The sequence below is a fragment of the Aptenodytes patagonicus genome, chromosome 5, assembly GCF_965638725.1.
Source record: "Aptenodytes patagonicus chromosome 5, bAptPat1.pri.cur, whole genome shotgun sequence".
NCBI lineage: Eukaryota > Metazoa > Chordata > Aves > Sphenisciformes > Spheniscidae > Aptenodytes > Aptenodytes patagonicus.
Genome location: NC_134953.1, coordinates 50,393,001 through 50,410,980, shown reverse-complemented (window position 1 = coordinate 50,410,980; position 17,980 = coordinate 50,393,001). Strand labels below are relative to the sequence as shown.

General features: G+C 42.1%; 1 protein-coding gene across 3 annotated transcripts in view; it reads left to right on the top strand.

Annotated features, from left to right (window-relative positions):
* The window catches only part of ACBD6 (acyl-CoA binding domain containing 6), a 91,743-nt gene that overhangs the window by 12,817 nt on the left and 60,946 nt on the right, over positions 1–17,980 (top strand). For all 3 annotated transcript variants that reach the window (XM_076339689.1, XM_076339691.1, XM_076339690.1), the window contains exon 4: positions 15,155–15,237. In XM_076339689.1, the coding sequence (XP_076195804.1) occupies positions 15,155–15,237 (83 nt within the window). The remainder of the gene's footprint in view (positions 1–15,154; positions 15,238–17,980) is intronic.

The window sequence follows — 17,980 nt, the reverse complement described above, 5'->3', positions numbered from 1 at the left end:
TGACCCCTCGCTCCCACTGTGGCTCTGCAGTACCTGCTGTTGTGGTGCTATCCGGCCGTCTCAGGAGTGAGTTTGGTGATTTAGGGAGGTTCACCTTCACAAGCTGGTTGTCTTGCATCTTTATGCAATAACTTTGTTCTCGTGTACATCACTGTCTCTACTGTATAATTGGGCGCTTCTAATACTTGCAGTTTTTGAGGCAGTCTTAGTGGCTATATTTCCATTCCCCACACACTCTAAAATTCTAATGTCTGTCACGTATTTGATATCACAAATCCCCATTGGCTTTAAGCATCCAGATTTTTCAAACCTCAGATTGACATGAGAGTTTGTGTCCACAGGCACTGACGATCCGGAGGTGGGAGCGGGACAGCACCTCTTTTGCTCAGCAGCATTGTACGCATCTCTTCAATTGAGTTCATGTCGCAAAGGACGTGGGTGGAGGTGTGTACATGACACTGCAGTGAGGCGGTTAGGAGCTGTTATTGATTGTTTCTTGTCACAAGACGGTTATATGGCACAGCTTAAACAATAAAAATAAATAATAAAAAAAGCATCCAGATTTGCTCATCAGTTTTATCCTTCCATTTGCTGATTGCAGTTTTGGCATCTCTTGATTCTAAATACTTCCTTTTCCTATTTCTTACATTGCACATTTACCAGTTCCAATCTCAACAGCTTGTCACATTACTGACTTCAGTGGCATCCTTCCCCAAACACTTAGAGGCCTTCTTTCTCTTTGCTTTGACTGCTGAAACTTGCAGGAGGACTTAATGATTTTCTATTTCTATATTAAAAAAAAAAAAGGTATTTTAACTTGTTTGACTCGACTTCACCAATAATGCACTTAGTAAGATTTCTGATGTGTAATGAGGAAAGTTGCATACTAGGAATCTGAAGAGCAGAGACATGTCTCTAAGGCAAAGCAGGAAGAGAGCTCGAGTTCAAAGACGGTATACGTTCACCAAACATCTTTTTAAGCTCTTAAAGGTTTGAAATTCCAGTACTGATGTTTGCAGGGGAGAAAGCTACCTGTGTTTTTTCAGCTACTGTTCTATGCCTTATTTGAGTAGAGGAGGATTTATTTCTCTGTACTCTTGACCAAGTAGTCAATAGGAATAAAATACCTGTATTGCTGTGTCGGTGTGGGAGCACCAAGTCGTGGTGTTTGGAGCAGCCGGGAGAGGACTCCTGGGGAATAGACAGTCAGTCTCATGAAAAAGAAAACAAACTTCAGAGTGAATAAAATAGCAAATGCACTATTGCTGCAGGCTCAGAGCAGTCCAGTAAGCTGGAAAACCTGCAGGAATAAAGCAAATTGATTTGTCCAGTGGCCAGTGGGTGTTTTTGCAGGAAGTACTGCAGGGGGCAATATTTGATAAGGTGGGCGGCCAGTTACCCTATGCACAGGGCTGGGCTCCATCCCCCCTTCTTTCTGTTGAAATAACCTTTCTCTATCACAATTTAAATGCAACAAGCAAGTTGAAACTAAAATGTGGAAAAGAGAATTTGCAATTCAAGGATACAGTGAAAAGCGGGAGAAACAATTCCCAGATTTGCAGAGGAGCTGAGTTTGTATGTATGCTTTTTGTAGATTGTACCAGGTGTTACTGGAATATTTTAATGATTGATTTAAATTGATGAGCTTCTTGTATTTAAATAGGATCTCCAAGGCAACTTAAAATTTCTGTAGTGACTCAAATACAAACTGTGTATCCAATGATGTTAAAACAGGTATTTGGAAATCTAAACCTGAATTTTTCTTAAATTTGGACTCATTGCTCAAATCTGGCCTGTTCGTGTCTGGAGCAAGAAGCTTTGCTCTTTTGCAGTTTACAGGTTTTATGTTTGGTCAACTTCTAAGAATTACATCAGTGAATGGTAAATCATACTGTAGTTTCAGGCTGAAACCTGTGGATTTCTTGGTTAGTGCTGCAGGCCGATGGAATTTCTTCAGGAAATTAAGAAATGCATTAGAAAAACTGTGGTCTGTAAACAAAATGAGCGCACCCATCATTTTCCTGTTTCGTCTGTCAGTCAAACAGATGTCTCCCTTGATAATCTGTCCAAGCAGCCACCAGTTGTGGTTGGGAGAGAGCAGCAGAGTGGTGTGGGCAGGATTACAAGGTGGGTGGGAAGAGCAGGGAGGGAAAAGACCTGTTTGGGTCTCTGCCTGTCATGAGCAGCAGCGTATTCACATACCTGCTGTGCAGTTAGTTTGGGTAAATGTCTCAATTTATGACCTCAATATTTGCGAGGTCAAAAACTTTGAAAATAGTGACTTTATTTCTTTTGTAGTATAAAAGCAATTTAATTGCATCGTGTAAAGTGGGGACTAATCAAATTATGGCTGTGCTCCTTAAAGCTTGCCTTCCTGTGCTGTGCTAATGCAGCATGCTGGGGAGAGGACCCTCCTGCGTTCCTGGGAGCTATGCAGCAGTGCTGCCAAGGTCTTTGCTCTTCACTGCTCCCGTTTCTGGGTTTGTATAGATCCTTGTGTGTCAGTTCACCCTTTGTGAATTTCATGTTTGACTCTTTGTTTGTTTTTACCCAAATGTTAATAATTGTACTTAAGAATAAAAACTGTAACAAAATGCAGAAAACAAACTGCACTGTTTGCTATATATATATTTTGAAAGCTTTTATTTCAATGGATGACCACATTGGAAGAAGCACATCACTGAGATAATTCATAAACTCTAATCAGGCTCTTCCCCTTTAAAAACAAACAAACAAAAAACCAGCAAGCCAGTATTTTTTTTATTATTCTTTTAACAGAAAAGGAAACACTAGAAATTAAGAACAAAACCAAACAACTGATCCACCCCAGGCTTCTGGCTTTGGGGCATGTAAGACTACAATGTCCTCTGGGTTTAGGAAAACTGCAGAGTTGGGGGTTTTTTTGTGTACCATGTTGGGGTATGTGCTAGTTTGGTATACATCCTGAGAGGGGCTAGATCTTAACACACAGAGGCATTCTTCTGCCCTGCTGCCTTTTGCCAGCTGTCTGAGGGACAGTCTAGCATGCAAGCGGAGTTAGTGGTAGATGCAGCCTTCCTGTGGGAGGGAGTAATCTGTGCTATGCATGGCTAATGAAAGCTCGCAGTTTGTATACACCTTACTCCTACATGCAAAACTACAGGCAGAGTGACACACCTCATTTTATCCAAGTTGGAAAAATGGCAGTTTATTAGCTGTACAAGTTAGGCCTTGAGTATTTTGCTTTTGGAGCATGCTTTCAGAACCAATTTTTCTTACTAGCAAGGGGATGTTTTCTTGTTCCTGTTGTATAAGACAGTAAAATATCATACTACAAACATGAACTAAATTTCCCTGTTCTTCTGCAATAAAGGTGGATAGTGTTGCGTCCTTTGCTTCTCTGTACCTTCTCATGAGGAAAATGTACTGATGCTTTAAGTACTTGATATAGGTCCTACTCATAAACAAAGCTGCCCATAGGTTATTTGTTACCTTTCTGTCCCTGTCTTTGCACATGTAACTGTTTATCAATTTTATTCCACGCAAGGTAGCTCAGCTCTGGCACACCAAGTAGGAGGTAGTGTGTTGCCTACCTGCTTTGTTGTATAGACTGTTATGCTCTGAGCAGCAAATCAAATTCAGTTTCCTATTTATACTTACTGTTTTTAAAAACAGCACAGGCTCACGGGCAGTGCAAGTCCTCAGTCAGTACTGTGAAGATAATACTGCCATCCCTTGGCTGTTGTTTAAGTGAGGGAGTGGATTAATAAAATAGTATGTGTAACTTCTGTTCGTAACGATGACAGCGTAGGTGGGAGCTGGCGGTTGTTTGCCATGAACCCATGGCCTGAAGATGGAGTTGTCAGAGATGTCCTGAGGATGCTTTGTTCTAGCAAGTAACTCGCATGCCAGGCGTTGGGGTGCTGTGCTGGTGGGGCTGTCAGCCGTGGTGGTCTGGGATTTTTGCCTGTGGACAAGCTTGATAAATTATAGGGCTTTTTCTCTTCTGCAGCTCCATTTTATTGTAGAGCACAAAACAAAATGCCAGATCCAGAGTGAGATTTTAATTTTTTTGGAATTGTGTTCTGGCAAGCTATGCAGAAGTGAAAAAGTTAAAATGAAGAAGTGTCTCATAGTGGAAATATAAACAGCTGGAATACGTGTCAGCCTCCCACCCCCTGGGAGTCTGTTGGATTGTTCTTTGATTTTACATCTCCGCAGAAATTTATGGTCTCAGCTCCTTTTATTTATGACATCGCAGTCCTCGTTCAAGCAATTGATTGAAATACAACAGTGCCAAGATGCAAGCCTGTATTTTAGAAAGGTTGAAGTTTAGAAAGCAAACCAGCAATGCAAACAGTTGTGTATTGAAAGCTGCACCTGGAATCCTGTACAGAGGTTGCCCATGTTTCTATGTTCCTAAGCTTCTTCAAAGTAAAGAATTATCATGACAAGGATTTATACTTCTTCTCTCTCCCTCCTTTTAAGCTGCCTGGTCTGGCTAAAAACATACTGTATGTTAAATATGCAATTTTACTAGCCCTGCAAGGGCTAACTTTTGCTTGTAACGATGTTAGCCCCTATTTTTCCAGCTCAGATCCAGCAGTACTGATGCACTGTTTGTTAGTGTACTGTGGGCAGTATAATACATTCTCTCGTAGCTACTTGAATGTAACAGTAGTTGTCTTCTGGAATTGCAAGCAAGAAATTGGGGGGCTCGTCATTTTTGGCTACCAATGCAGTGATTTTGGTTAAACATTTAAGCAAAGATGAAATATTTTTCCTTTTGAATATCTCAGTGAATTAATTTTCATCATCTTGCACTAATTCAAAAAAATATCTTGTACTATCTGGAATGTATTCAGAAAAAAGAATAATTAGAGATGTAGCTCTGCCTTGCTGATGCTGAGTGTGCTGCTGCAGCATAGTGATGTGTGTGGCATCCCAGCATCATGATTCCTGGCTTACTGATGGATTAAAACACTGCATGCTAGCCAGATATACCAGAGGCAACTTAAAAAAAAAAATCAAATAAATTAAAATAATGTGTATCAAACTGCTGGCATTTGATGATGACAAGATGTAACAGAATGAGGCAAGGTACTTTACTGTGTAACTTTCTGTGCAGCAGGGACCTGGTTGCTTTTTTCTTTCCCCCTTAATAGATGTCCAGAAGTAACAGGTTTTGCTGTATGGCTGTAGTGCACAGGTAGCAGTCCCACAGCACCTGGTTATTCTGTGATCCTGCAGCTGTGGGATTGGAGGCATGGGACACAGCTGTGCTCTGGGATCTTAAAACTTCACTTGAGCAAGTGCTCTCCTAGCTGAGAAAGCATCTCAATGTCAGAGAAGGACCACCAAGTCAGGTTTAAGTTGCTGCTGATCCTCTGCTGAAGGTTGTTGCTGCTATGGCTGAGTTGACAGAAAATGGATAGGTGCTGATGCTTCCAGAAGGAGCCCAAGATCTTGGCTTATATTGAGATGGCAAGGTTGAATTTGTTAAGATGTCAGACCACAAGCTGAAGTGGCTGAGATGCAAACAGGTATTACCCTCTGCCATTTCTGCCTTGAGGTGGCAGTTTCTGGCAAGGCAAGGAAGGGTTTTAAATGCCATGCGTGGTTTTTATTTGTTGCAGATTTTAGCAGCAATGCTGCTTCTCCCCAGCAACAAAAATGTGGATAACAAAAGTATTGAAAAGCTTGTTTTCATGAAGCAGTTATGTGAGGCTGGAAGCTGAAAGGAGCAGTGTTGTGGCATGAGAAGTGACTCTACCAGCAATCAAAACTTTCCTGTTAGGTTCATTTCTGTACTGAAACTCCACTGGCTAAAACAAGTTGGAAAATGAAGCTTTCGGTAGTGCCAGGCAACATTACAAAATTGGGGTCTGGGAAGGTTGCAGCGTGAGCTGACAGAGGCAAGGTGTTAAACCAAGCAGGATGCTGTCACCAGCTGTAGGGGTAGGGAAGGTAAGCAGGCAGTGAGATGCAGTTGGGAGCTTGGGGCAGAAGCAGAAAGCGGAGCAGGCTGAATGTCAGCCTGATGTAACAGGGGGTTTGGAAGGGGAGGAAAACCAAATAGGAAGCTGGAAGGGGAGATGGGGAGGACCAGGAGGGTAAGAGGTGCTTTCTCCTCTCAGTCGTAGCTTCCTGCTGGCCAGGTCACTTCCCAAGCAGTGGGGAGCCTTTCTGACATCCCTGGACCTCAGTATTTTCCTGGTGTGCCCAGAAACCTAGAAGAGCCTGATTTAATGCACCCAAGTCCTGTCGCCCTGGATAGCAAAGTGAGGTGGTGAGTGAGGTTGGGAGGAGAAGGGACAGTCTCCTCTGCATGTGGCATGAGGTGAGCATTTGGGAGGTGGGCTTTGGCTTGCTCTGTGGCTCACTCAGGAGCTCGTGTCTGCCTCTCTTCAAACTCTTGCTCCTGTTTTGACTGGCAACCCACCAGGCTGTGTGAGCTGCTTGACTGTTTTAAATGGGGAAGGGTGTAACCTCTAATTAAAAAAATCTAATTTTTCAAAGTAATTGAAGCTGCTGCAGAACTTTCAACTTGCTGTGTCAGAGGCTGTTAAAAAAAATATAGCAACTTGGGTGGAAATTACATGTTTCCCTAACTGTGGAGTATGTAATGCCTCGATTTTTAGGTGTGGAGTTGTAGATATTTACTTGATGGTATTCAGCCACAGGAAGGGTTCATGTACCCTGCTGCTTCACATGGCTATGTAAAGGCTGGTTTAAAAAGAGAATGTGATAATTAAAAATAGCATATGCTTTTAGTTAGAAGAAAATAGCTGCAATTGTTTTGTGTATAACATAAGCTATAGAATAATTAAGCGGTTTCTTTAGTGAAAATACAGCTTTTCAGGTTAGAAAAAGGTTAAGTGGTTATGTTTAGTTTGCTCTTTACACAAAGTAACAAGGAGGTATTGAGTGTAATTACTGGAGATTAAGATTTTGTTTGGATGTTAGCTAACACATTGGTTAATGTCTTGTAAATGCTATTTGTCTTAGGGGAAAAAGAGTTATCCTTTAAAAGAGCATGTATTGTCTAGTACTTAGATACTTCGGCACTATTGTACCCAATTATTCCTATTGTAAGAAAAGATGGCACTCCTTAAATGTCTCTAGAGCATCCTGTAAGTATTTTGAGGTGAACTAACCAGCACAAAGGCATGTAAAGGCTCAGACACGGCATCAGTGCACAGCACTGAAGGCTGTTCAGCAGGCAGCTGCCTCCAGATCCTGCTGCATCCTTCTGGCTGAGCCTGTGAAGGGTTACACTTCATAACTTCAGAAACCTTCTGTTCCTGCTGATATGCTCTGATCCTTCCTTTGCCTGAGTCTGTAGGGACAGGGACCAATGAAGATCTCTTCATTCTGCCATTTCTCTGTCTGCAGAGCTCATAAATCCACCCTCTGCCATCATGACCCAGATCTGTTGGAGGAAACAAATTTCAGTGGTGCTGGTCAAGCAAAGCAGTCTTGGAGCTGTTCCTTTTGCGAATGGCGAAATTGGCCTCTGCCGCTGCTGTGATGCTGTCTGGTCCAATGTTGCTCCAGAAACTAGAGGATGAATACTTCAACAGGCAGCCTGGGTGTGGGTGCTGATGTCCTATCACTGCTTTATATCTCAAAAGTTAGGGTTGCCTTCAGCTTTCAAGCTTCAGAGCACGTGTTTCATCCCAAGCTATGCAGCTGTTCAGTATTTCCAGTTTGGCTCAGAATGTTTCTTGCCTGTACGAATGTCCATGTAAATCTATAAATGAATTACAATTACAGTACAGGATGTGTTTTTATGTATAGCTTGGTCCCCTCTGCCTGGGCATTTGTGGATTTTCATATGGGAGGTGTGACAGAAGTGATTGATTGCTTCCAGGACTGACGATGCAATGGTCTGTGTTCCCCTTATGAAAGTGCCTGGTTTCTGCAGTGTCTCATGCTGGAAGGGTTCAAACAGGCCACTCGTTTCACCCTTTGATCTGCAGATATTGGGAATCTGCAAGTTACTGCAGCCTCCACAAAAAGAAGATGAGGAAAGGAGAGCCTGCTGTCAACATTGTGTTGCCACCTACAAATTTTTTTTCCATTTAAAAAAAAAAAAAAGCTCCACAAATCAAAAACTGTTGGAAAGCACTGCATTAGGTTATTAATTGAGCATATTATTTCAGTCCATGCATATGTTAAAATGTATACAGTGAATCATGAAATCACAGCTACTAGCAAGCATAAGACTTGCTCAAAATTACATTAAGCATTTTACATTTATTTCCCCTCCCCTGACTGTCTTTACTACTGATTTCCAGCTGTGATTATGATGCAGTTATTAACTCATTATAGGTTAAATGAGTAATCTGCAAGGCCTTGTTTTTGATCACAGCACTGTTTAACTATGCAGCACAATCACATTAATTATAGTATGTTTGGGGTTTTTTAATATAATCTGGAAAATATTTTCCCTGTCTTAGATCATGTTTATAAGAGGAAATTCTGTGATGAGATATTAAAAGAACCAGAAAACTTTTTTTTTATGTAGCCGTTAATGGAATATTAACTAAACTCTCTACAATATTTAAAACAAACAAAAAAACCCCAACAAAAACCCGACTATCCTGCGGAGCATACTGCCTTTTTTTATAGGACAGTTTGCTCAAATTGTACAGATCCTCAGTGATCTCTTGAAAATGCTCCAGGTGCTGAGTCATGTGCACACTCTTGCTGAGCTGCTGCTGGGAGCCAAGAAGGATTGTTGAGAGAGGAATATTAAAATAGTCTGTTTATGATGGCCATTAATATGGCTGGTGTGGAGGGTATAGCAGCTGTTCATGAAAGGTGGCTTTGCAGCAGAGTCCAACAGGGAGGCTGCCCTCAGCTGGGGTGTATTTTTATCTTGTTTGGCTGTAACTGGGCTCTGCTAGTCTGTAAAGAGTGGTGAGAAATGCTGAGCTCATACATTTTAGTGGGGAAGGGAGGATTTTTAATGCTGTTCAAGTGTTTAATACAGCGCCTAATTTTATAGATGGTAAAATTATTTTTTCTTTAGTAGCATTGCCTCTGAAGGGTTAATATTTACCTTCCCTCCTGCTGCAGGCAGCATGAAGTTCAGCTGAGCTGTAAAGTCAGAAAGATACAGGTGGAAAATACCTTTGGAAGAGGACATTGTTTGTCCTCATTTCATGCTTCATTAGCCACCCTGCCGGAGGACCCTCCTGCATTGTTACCGGGTCAGGAGCCTCCCGCGGTGTTGGGGGAGAGGGGACATCTCTTCCTTGTCCAAGGGCTCTCATCTTCGGACCACCTGCATTTGGGGTGGAGTGCACCCTCCTCCCCTTGGCTCTCCTGGCACTGGCCTTAACTAGGGAAGGAAAAGACGGCAGCAATTATGGCACACACAATTAACGAGCCTCCAATCTCCAGCCTTGTGTGTAATTGCTGCTGTCAAATACAATTAGTGTCTGCCCAAGTTCCCTTCCCAGGGGGATGGCCAGGCCGTGGCATAGAGGGAGAGGAGGGGGGCGAGTGTCTGAAACTTTAGGAGAGTTTACGTTTTCTTGTTGCCTCCCTAATAATCCTCACTCCTCAAATTGTGTCCAGAAATGTTAATCCAGAGCATTAAGGGGACATGGTGGCTAGCAAAGCAGGCCTTGAGGTCTACTGTTGGGTTAACTCTGTGAAGTGTCTTCTGTAAAACTTGTCACCTGAGACTATACCAGTTTAATTACAATTCAATCAGCACACTTCAGGGATTTACTTGTACCTTCATGTGAGCTTGACAGCGTTACAGCACATGGCTTGTCCTGTCATGGCAGCTGAGACTGGAGTTGCTGATCACCTCCCAGGTGTAATTTGGGGCACTGGGATGTGGGCGAGGGTTTCTCCTGCCCCTGCCAAGCAGAGCTCTGTCAACATCCAGCACTTGCAGCTCCTCCAGGCTCAGTGGCTCAGGACCCTCAGTTGCACCCCAAAGCCCTGCAGGCACACTGCGAGGCCAAGGCAGATTTTGGTTGCTGCTTTGGTAGCTGCTGAAGGCTGCCACGTTCTTGTTGAGCAGGGCGTTTCACTGTTATGCTGCTGTGTATGCACCTTTCTGCAAACTGGTACGGAGCAAGGTAACATGCGTCCCTAGCCCCAGCGCTGGGTTCTACGCAGGGCCATGCAGGGAAGCCAGGGAGTGTGCCATGCAGACACCTGCAGCTGGAGGAACGGGTGAGCTGTAGGAAGGTGTATTATGCAGAACAAATGCAGATTGGAATCTGCACTATGTATTTGCTGCTGTGGAAACACTTCAGAAGTTTTGATTGTAGTAATTTTGTTGGGAGTAGTTCTTGTCTCCATCCCATAAAGCCGGATACAGCTGCTACTCTGACTCAAGTTGCATCAGGCTCAGAGGAAGAGAAAAATAATACAATAAGTAGCCTCTGGACATAACCTGAGAACTTATTCCATGCACTGCGGTGGCTCGGGTGTGAGATCCTGATGCGTAGCTCTCACTTAAGTTGTCTCACTTTTCTGTTTCCAAGATGTGTGATGATGATGAACTTAAGTCTTCACCGTTTTAAGGCATTAGCCAGTGTAACTTCGAAGATCAGTATTTTGATGAGATTAACCTTTTTGCTAATGGCTTTCTCTTTTTCTTAAATATATATTTATGTGAAGCTACTTAAAGGTTTTGGGTGTGGAGAACAACCGGAGTGAGATGTGAGGGAATTGGGGGGGTGATAGATGTGCTGTGCAACACAGCCACGTGCCTTGCCAAACAGCTGTTGCTGCTGTGTGTGCTGGGTGTCGAGACATGCAAAACTAGCCAGGCAGAGTTCTCATTTTGCTCTGGATAAAATTGGAATGCCCTACATTTAACCCATGCCTAGGATCTAGCTCTTCTGTTAACTCCAAGTTATGTTGTGGGTTTTGGGTTTTTTTAAAAGCTTAACTGAAACTTGTGCTATTCCTGCTGTTTTGTAGTATCTTTGTAGGACTTCTCTGTACCTTTCCTTCTGTCAGATTCATGAGTCCTTTGCCCTACATATAAAATAGCTGTGTACCGTTTGGTCCAGTTCAGTCCCAGCTAATCACCAATGGTAAGTTCACTTGCATCTCTGTAACGAGTTCTGGCACATGAGTTTGAGGTGAGTCATTGGAAGGGCCCTTGGAAGTACCATCTTATAAAATCTGTTGTAGGCTGTTTTGTGTAGATTGGAACAAAGCTTGGGCTTGGAGATGAAAAATAGTAAATCCCTGTCCTGTCTTCAGGGATATAGCAAGAGGTCAGCCCACCAAACCAATCCCCGACAAGAAACTACCGTTCTTCCTCTTACATGATAATTCTTACCTTGCTCTCCAAAAATGCAAGAGGAGAAATGGATGATGCTGTGATCATGGGAGACTTTTAAGACCAAAACAGAAGGTGAACTCAAACCCTCACAAAGAAAATGTTTGTCTCTAATTGTTTTTCGTTTCCATAATGCTTAGTATGATAAAACTATCTTCTTTCTCCTTTATTTTTCAATCACAATTAGACTTTAATGTTGTTAAAGCTTATAAGTGAGTTTGAGCTACTGTCTCGTTGAAGAGAAGATGGAGTTGAAATTTTCAGTGAGGCATTAGACAGGGTTTTTTAATGTGTCTGTCATTATATGTTAACCTCTGAACTGGGACACGACGTCTGTTTTATGGCTGACAACAATTTAAAAGTATACATCTTGACATCGTGGATAAAGGAAGAAGGGGGAGTGGAGAAAAAAAATGAATTAATGATGTTAGCAAATATTAGTCCCTGTATTTCCATTTTGTTCAGAAAGTGGTTGTCAGGCTTTGAGGCCGTCTGGAGCAGCATTGTCAGTGACAGCCAGTCGAGATGCGATTGTACCTTGAATCGAGCTGGTCTTTTATTGACAAACACAGTGCACCGAGGCAGGGATGAGGATGCTCTGCTGTCTGTTCCGGGAGGAGTGCGGCTTTTCTTCTGGCATTCCTGGTGACATTTGAGAAGGATAGTTCTGAGCTTAGTGGAGTTCCCTGCGCCAGTCCGTGAGCACATCAGGAGTCAGGGGAGTTGAAAATGTCTCTTAATGAGTACGTATGCTGCATACTGAAGCACATATTTGCCCATTATTTATGCTAGCTTTGGTCAACCAGATCCACCTACCACAGTTAACTGTCAAGAGTAATAGTGACTTTGATATCAGCCTTAATTGTACACGGGCAACAAAGAATCAATGGGCAAGAATTAGGGGAAAACATGAGAAATTTCAGTGCCTCTTAAGGCATCTCTTACACTTCTTTATCATTTCTTCCCAGATCTCTTACGTGCCACTGCCTATGCTTTGGCATTTGAGTGCAATCCTCCAAGGTTTCTTCCCGTGCTGTCACAAATTCCCCTTTATTCCCACAGTTTTAACTGGCAGTTTGAGGGCAACCCCCTCACGCTCATGGAGCCCACAGTAATTTTGCCTTTTCTACAGCATCTCTCTTACATGGTCCTGACTGCGGATAATGCTGTGGTCATCTCTCTCCGATTCAGGCTGCAAATGATGGGAGCCTGGGATCATGTTATTTCTTAACTATCATTAGTTACATGTGTATCTGTAGTGCTTTTGGACAGGGCTGCCAGCAGTGAAAGAAATTGAGCTGGCTTATTGAGAGCCTCATAGTTAATTATTAGTGCCTTTTTTTTAAAGGAGGAGAGAGGGAATGTGCAGTGTCAGTTTTTAATTTCATTATGGTTTGCAAGCTAATGTGACTTTAAACTCACTGGTCATTATCTGTGTATATGTAGTGTTTCCTTTATCTTTCCAGCCCTAAAAGCCCTTTTCTGCCATAGGAAAGGGGACATTTAAGAAGGAAAGTGCATCTGCACATTACTGATCCCTTCAGCCAGTATGAGTGACAAATAAAAATACTCGTTCCTGGTAGTATGATAGCTGTAACGTGGTTTGGAAGGAGAAACTGCTTCTGTCTCACCCCTTTCATTACCCAGTTTTGTATGTCATGCTCAGATACTGCGTGCGAGTCCCTGGCAGGCTGGGTAGTGGGCAGATGAGCTCATGGTATAGGCAAGTTGTCAAGGGTGGCTGGAAAGAAACCAGTTTGTATCTGCATCGAGGCAGAGTTAATGTTTTTGGGAAGAAGCATTCCTTGTAGCCTGGACATACTCCTCTCGGGAAGTCCAGTGGTGATGAATGGTGGAGCCATGATGCTGTCTTTCATGGCTTTGCAGAGTAGGGGCACACATTAAATCCTGAAAGGATAGACAAGACTTTTCCTGTACGCTTTTCATAAACTTGTTCTACATATTGGGGATTGTGATGGAATAAGCTTAGTTCAACATTCATAAATTGAATACTGAGTTACCTTTTTCAGTGTGAAAGAGATGAGATAAAAGCTACTTGGACAAAGTAACCTGTATATGGATTAAAAGCCGGAGAAGTTTTTGCCTGAGCATTTTTGGGAAAGCCTTTATCACTAAGTTTCCTGATGACCTTATGTGTACTCGATCAACATGATTAATCTTTGGGAGAAATGCATTGGTTGTGCAAAGATGGCGAACTTAATCCAAGAAACCTTTTTTACAATTTCTGCCTCTAGAAGGAAGAAATGTATTTTCTCAAGTGTTGTTTCTGACTTTGAAAAAAAGCAACAACCAAAAACTATAGTGGAAAGAGATGAAAGAATATGGATTAAAATTTTTTTGTAGTTTCTGATACTGGTTGAATGACCAGTGTCCCTCAATATCAAAGATGATAGACTAGCAGTGAGTATAGCTTCATTTTATAGAAATAACTCTTGCATGTACTAGCAGATGATCGGAAATTAATTTTCTTTATAAGTGGTGTGGAAATAATTGATGGACAGTAAGGTTCTCTGCTAAATAATTTTTTAAGAGGGGCATTGCACTGTAAAGACCCTGAAGCCCTTTGCCTTCAGGAAAGGAGAACTTCATGTCACCTTTTACTCTAAATTAGAGAAAGCCCACTTGCCATAGAATAGTTTTCAAAGCCAATTTTGTTTCCATTTTTTTCTTATAAAGAAGTATGTTTGTGATATCTGCAAACCCAAATATTACAGCTTTGGGCTGGTACAGGAGAACTGAAAGGTAGAACTGGGCAGAATGTAAAAGTAAATGTATTATGGGGAAACAGTAAATTGATTTAAAACAGAAGAAACCTAGGGAGCAGGAAGAAAAACAAATGTAAGCATGTTTTATTAAAAACAAAAAAATCAACATCTTTCTAGGTTGAATTCTGATGAGACAGCGACGCTTTTTGGTGTAATCAGCAGTGTGTTGCAGCTTCTGAGAGACTGCTAGAGGTTGGGACGGCTTTCCCTTTGCTTCTGATTTTATTCACCCTGGGTGTGATAATCTCTCATCATGGAAAGCCACAGGACTGTCCACAGACAACAGCACATTGCAATTAATGGGCTGGTTTTATAAGGAGTTACTGCTGCGAATTGCAAACCAGTTTTCACTGCTTACCTGAAGACCGAGATACTAGACGCCCTAGAAGAGTTAGGGTTTCTGGTGCCCTGCACCCCCTAATAGGGTCAGGCTTTCAGACAGCAGGCACTTAGCCCTTTCTGAAAGTCTGGCATCAATGTAAAGTCAGCCAATTGAAGATCCCATGCTGCAGGATGTTTTTTTGAAAAGGTAGGCCTGAGGCTCCGTATCGATCAATCATTATTCTAATTGTTCATTTCTATTATGGTGGGAATCATTCAGAATCCTAGAGTTCCTGGGAGTAAATCATTTGGAAATGCTGCCCATTATAAAATTTAATTTTAAATCTATATTAAATAGATTTATAAAGGCAAGCCTTGCAATCTAGTAACATAACATTATGCTACCTCACAGAGGCTCAGCTTTTGGGTCCTAAGGGGCCATGGTTGGGAGTGCTGCGGAGGCAACGCTTTGGCTCGTGAGCAGGACAGCAAGGCTGCCAAGCCTGCCTTTCGGGTGACCCTTCTGGCCACCTTCAGAGGAGCATTGATCCGGTTTGCCGAGAGATCCACCCAGCTGTTCTGGATCGAGTAGGGTTGTGGGGTACTGTCCGCCATGAAGATGAGGCTTCCAGAGGGCTGTTCCCATCTCTGGGGCAGGGGAGGGGGTGGGAGACGGCGGAGGGGTGGCACAGGCTGGAACTGGATGGGAGCCAGGATGCTGGACCAATCTTTCTTTTTCTTTCAGACGACAGAGAAGAGGGGAAAAGAAAGCAAAACTGCATTTGGAGGCCCAGTTGTCAGCTCATTATATCAAGAAGAAACAATCAGGTGATTATCTGCGCTGGACTTCAGTTAAAAACAGTATTTTTTTAATGTCATTTTGTTAAGCTTTTTTTTTGATATTGCACAAGTGTGGTGGCAACTACAACAGGATAATAAATGACAGGAAAGAACTTTTCAGGTCCATAATCATTTAAATCAATAACTGCCTGTATCATTGCCAGGTAGTAACCTTTCCCTAGCGCAAGATGTGGGAGAAGGGCAGGGCTTCTCATTTTTCAGTTATATGGCTAAAAAAAGGTAATATTGGATATTTTTAATAGAAAGCTATTCAGACACTATCTTTTTCAAATAGTTATTTCTTTACCAATACATTCATTAAGGATTGTTCAATGAAGGTTTTAATGTTGGACAATGTTTGCCTTCAGGGAGAGTTTGTACCTTACATCAAATTAATTTTTTCTAGTTACTGCAGCCAGCATAGCAGAAATGCATTTACTGAACTAGAATGGCTGCTATTTAAAAACTGTCAAGGTGCAAGTAGTAAGTGACATTAGCTACCGAAAAAGGACAGCTGGGTGTTTTTGTTTGGTTGTTTTTTTACTGTTCCAGACTACTAATCATGGGTATAATATTAACTCCAATACCTAAATGATTGCCTGGAGGATCTTTCAGAATACAGCATCGTATTTTTAGTTAAAATGAACAGTCAGAGAAGACTAAATTTCTGAGCAGTGTTTGCTCTCATGTTGTAGTCACCCATTTATGTGTATGTGATCCCATTTGTTTTGTTGAATGTCTTGCATCATTTTAGTCCCAGGAAATTAAAAGATAAACACTGATTTCTCTACGCACAGCCTCCCAAGCTTGCTGAGAACTTTCCCAAAGTGTTAAAACTCTAACACAGCATTTCTTTGACGACTTGTCACAAACTAATGAAAAATAAATCTTGAGCAGGTGGCTCCAAACCCTTTGCAAGGAGCTCAGGTAGAAATTGATATGGCTGTTCTGTGTAAGCAAATAGGGTGGCAGTTTTGTGCTCGGCAGTAGTGCGGGCACTTCCCTTGGTGTTGCAATCAGCTTTTTAGCAAGATGGAACAGTTGGCCAGGAGTAGCCTTCTCTGCCTCACATGGGGAGCCAACACATCTTAACTTGCCCCTGGACCTTGACCAGAGGTGGTCAGGTATGACCTTGGTTTAACATACTGTTTGAGGAATAGCACTTCTGCTAGCAGCAAGCTCCTTTTTCTTCCCTGCTCTGTCTATGTAGGTGTCAGCCAACATCCTTGATCTCATAGTTTGACCTTGTGGTTTAAATCCTGTTCAAGCTCTTCTTTTAGGAGTGGAACATATCAGTGCTGCCCAGTGTTGGGTGCTAAGTATGAGCTATGCTTAGTCCTACAGTGCTTTCAGAGTCTTGGCTATCCCAAGTACTGCCTGTGCCCCTTCTTGGATATGAAATACAGCCCAATATACAGGAAAACAGAGTTTGCTCTGGTTGGCTTGACTAGTCTAAATCTTCTTGTCATATTTTTGTTTTTATTTCCATGAGAACATGACTTGTGCAGGACTTGAAGATGAGTACAGCTCCGAATACATTTTTTTTTTCCAAACATACCATGAGGAACATATGTGCTGTATGTTTATTATAGCATATCTGTAGTCCTTACAAAATGAGGCTGTAGGCAGAGGTAGTCTCTGACATAGCTGGAATTCTACTGAAAGTGAGTTAAATGAAGTCTCCTGACTGCTGGCAGAATGGAAACTCACGTGGTCCATTAGCACAGCTTGGCTCACAGGCATCAATGTCTTCAGTTGCAAGATAGGAAGTGAGCAAGTGTCATGATAATCTCACCCACACGCAGGTTGTACAGTTTCAACTTTCTCCCTGCAGTTGCCCATGTATTATGGCTTTTGTCTACTGTTCATTCTTTTACTAGAACAGGGAATAAATGTGTGTAAGTATAGGCATATCTCTAATGGTGATAATTATAATAGTAAAAGCATAGCCCTAAGCAGCAAAATTGCACTGGTACAAAATCTGTGCAAGCAGATTAGCCAAAGAAGGATGGCTCTAGATGTTCAATTTGGCATCCGAGTTTATCGAGCGCATGGAGTGAATTGGTTTGATAGTAATACCACTCACCTGAGAAGAGTGACTTTTCTGAGGCTGAGTGGTTACTTGCAAGAACATAAGGTTAGCATGCAGTAATACTGCAGTGCATTTGTAAATAGAATGTAGTCTTAAGAAAATAAGGCATTTTCTGTAGAGGAAGAAAGTGAAAATGTTTAAAGGGAAAGGAAACTTAATAGCTTGAGCCAGCATAAACACATTGATAGTTATGGGTAAGTCCCATGCTGAAAGTTCAGCATGTATGTGTATGCTACCTTGAAACCTAAGATCTGAGAAAAGAAACTTTGATGCAGACTATTTTATTGACTCAGTTGTCTATGGTGGGCCTTACTGAAGCTTTACAACAAGCTTACAAAATTTGGAATATGAGTCAAACCACTTTAGTCTCTGTTTCCCGGGGCTGTTGATAGGATAAATATTTTCTAGTTACAGGATCATATTAAGGACGCCCAGAATAAGCAAGAAAAATCTTATTTTGTGTACTAAAAACTAAAACTCAAGTCCTCATCAGCCCTGGGTTCTGACAGACTGCTGAAAGCAATTTCTCAGCCAGCATTACTCTGCCAAACACAGCCTACCGTATGCCTTTTAGGATGCAGCTGATGCAAAGGCAGGAAAAGGCTGTCTAATTAATCTGGAGCCCGACATCTTCACAAC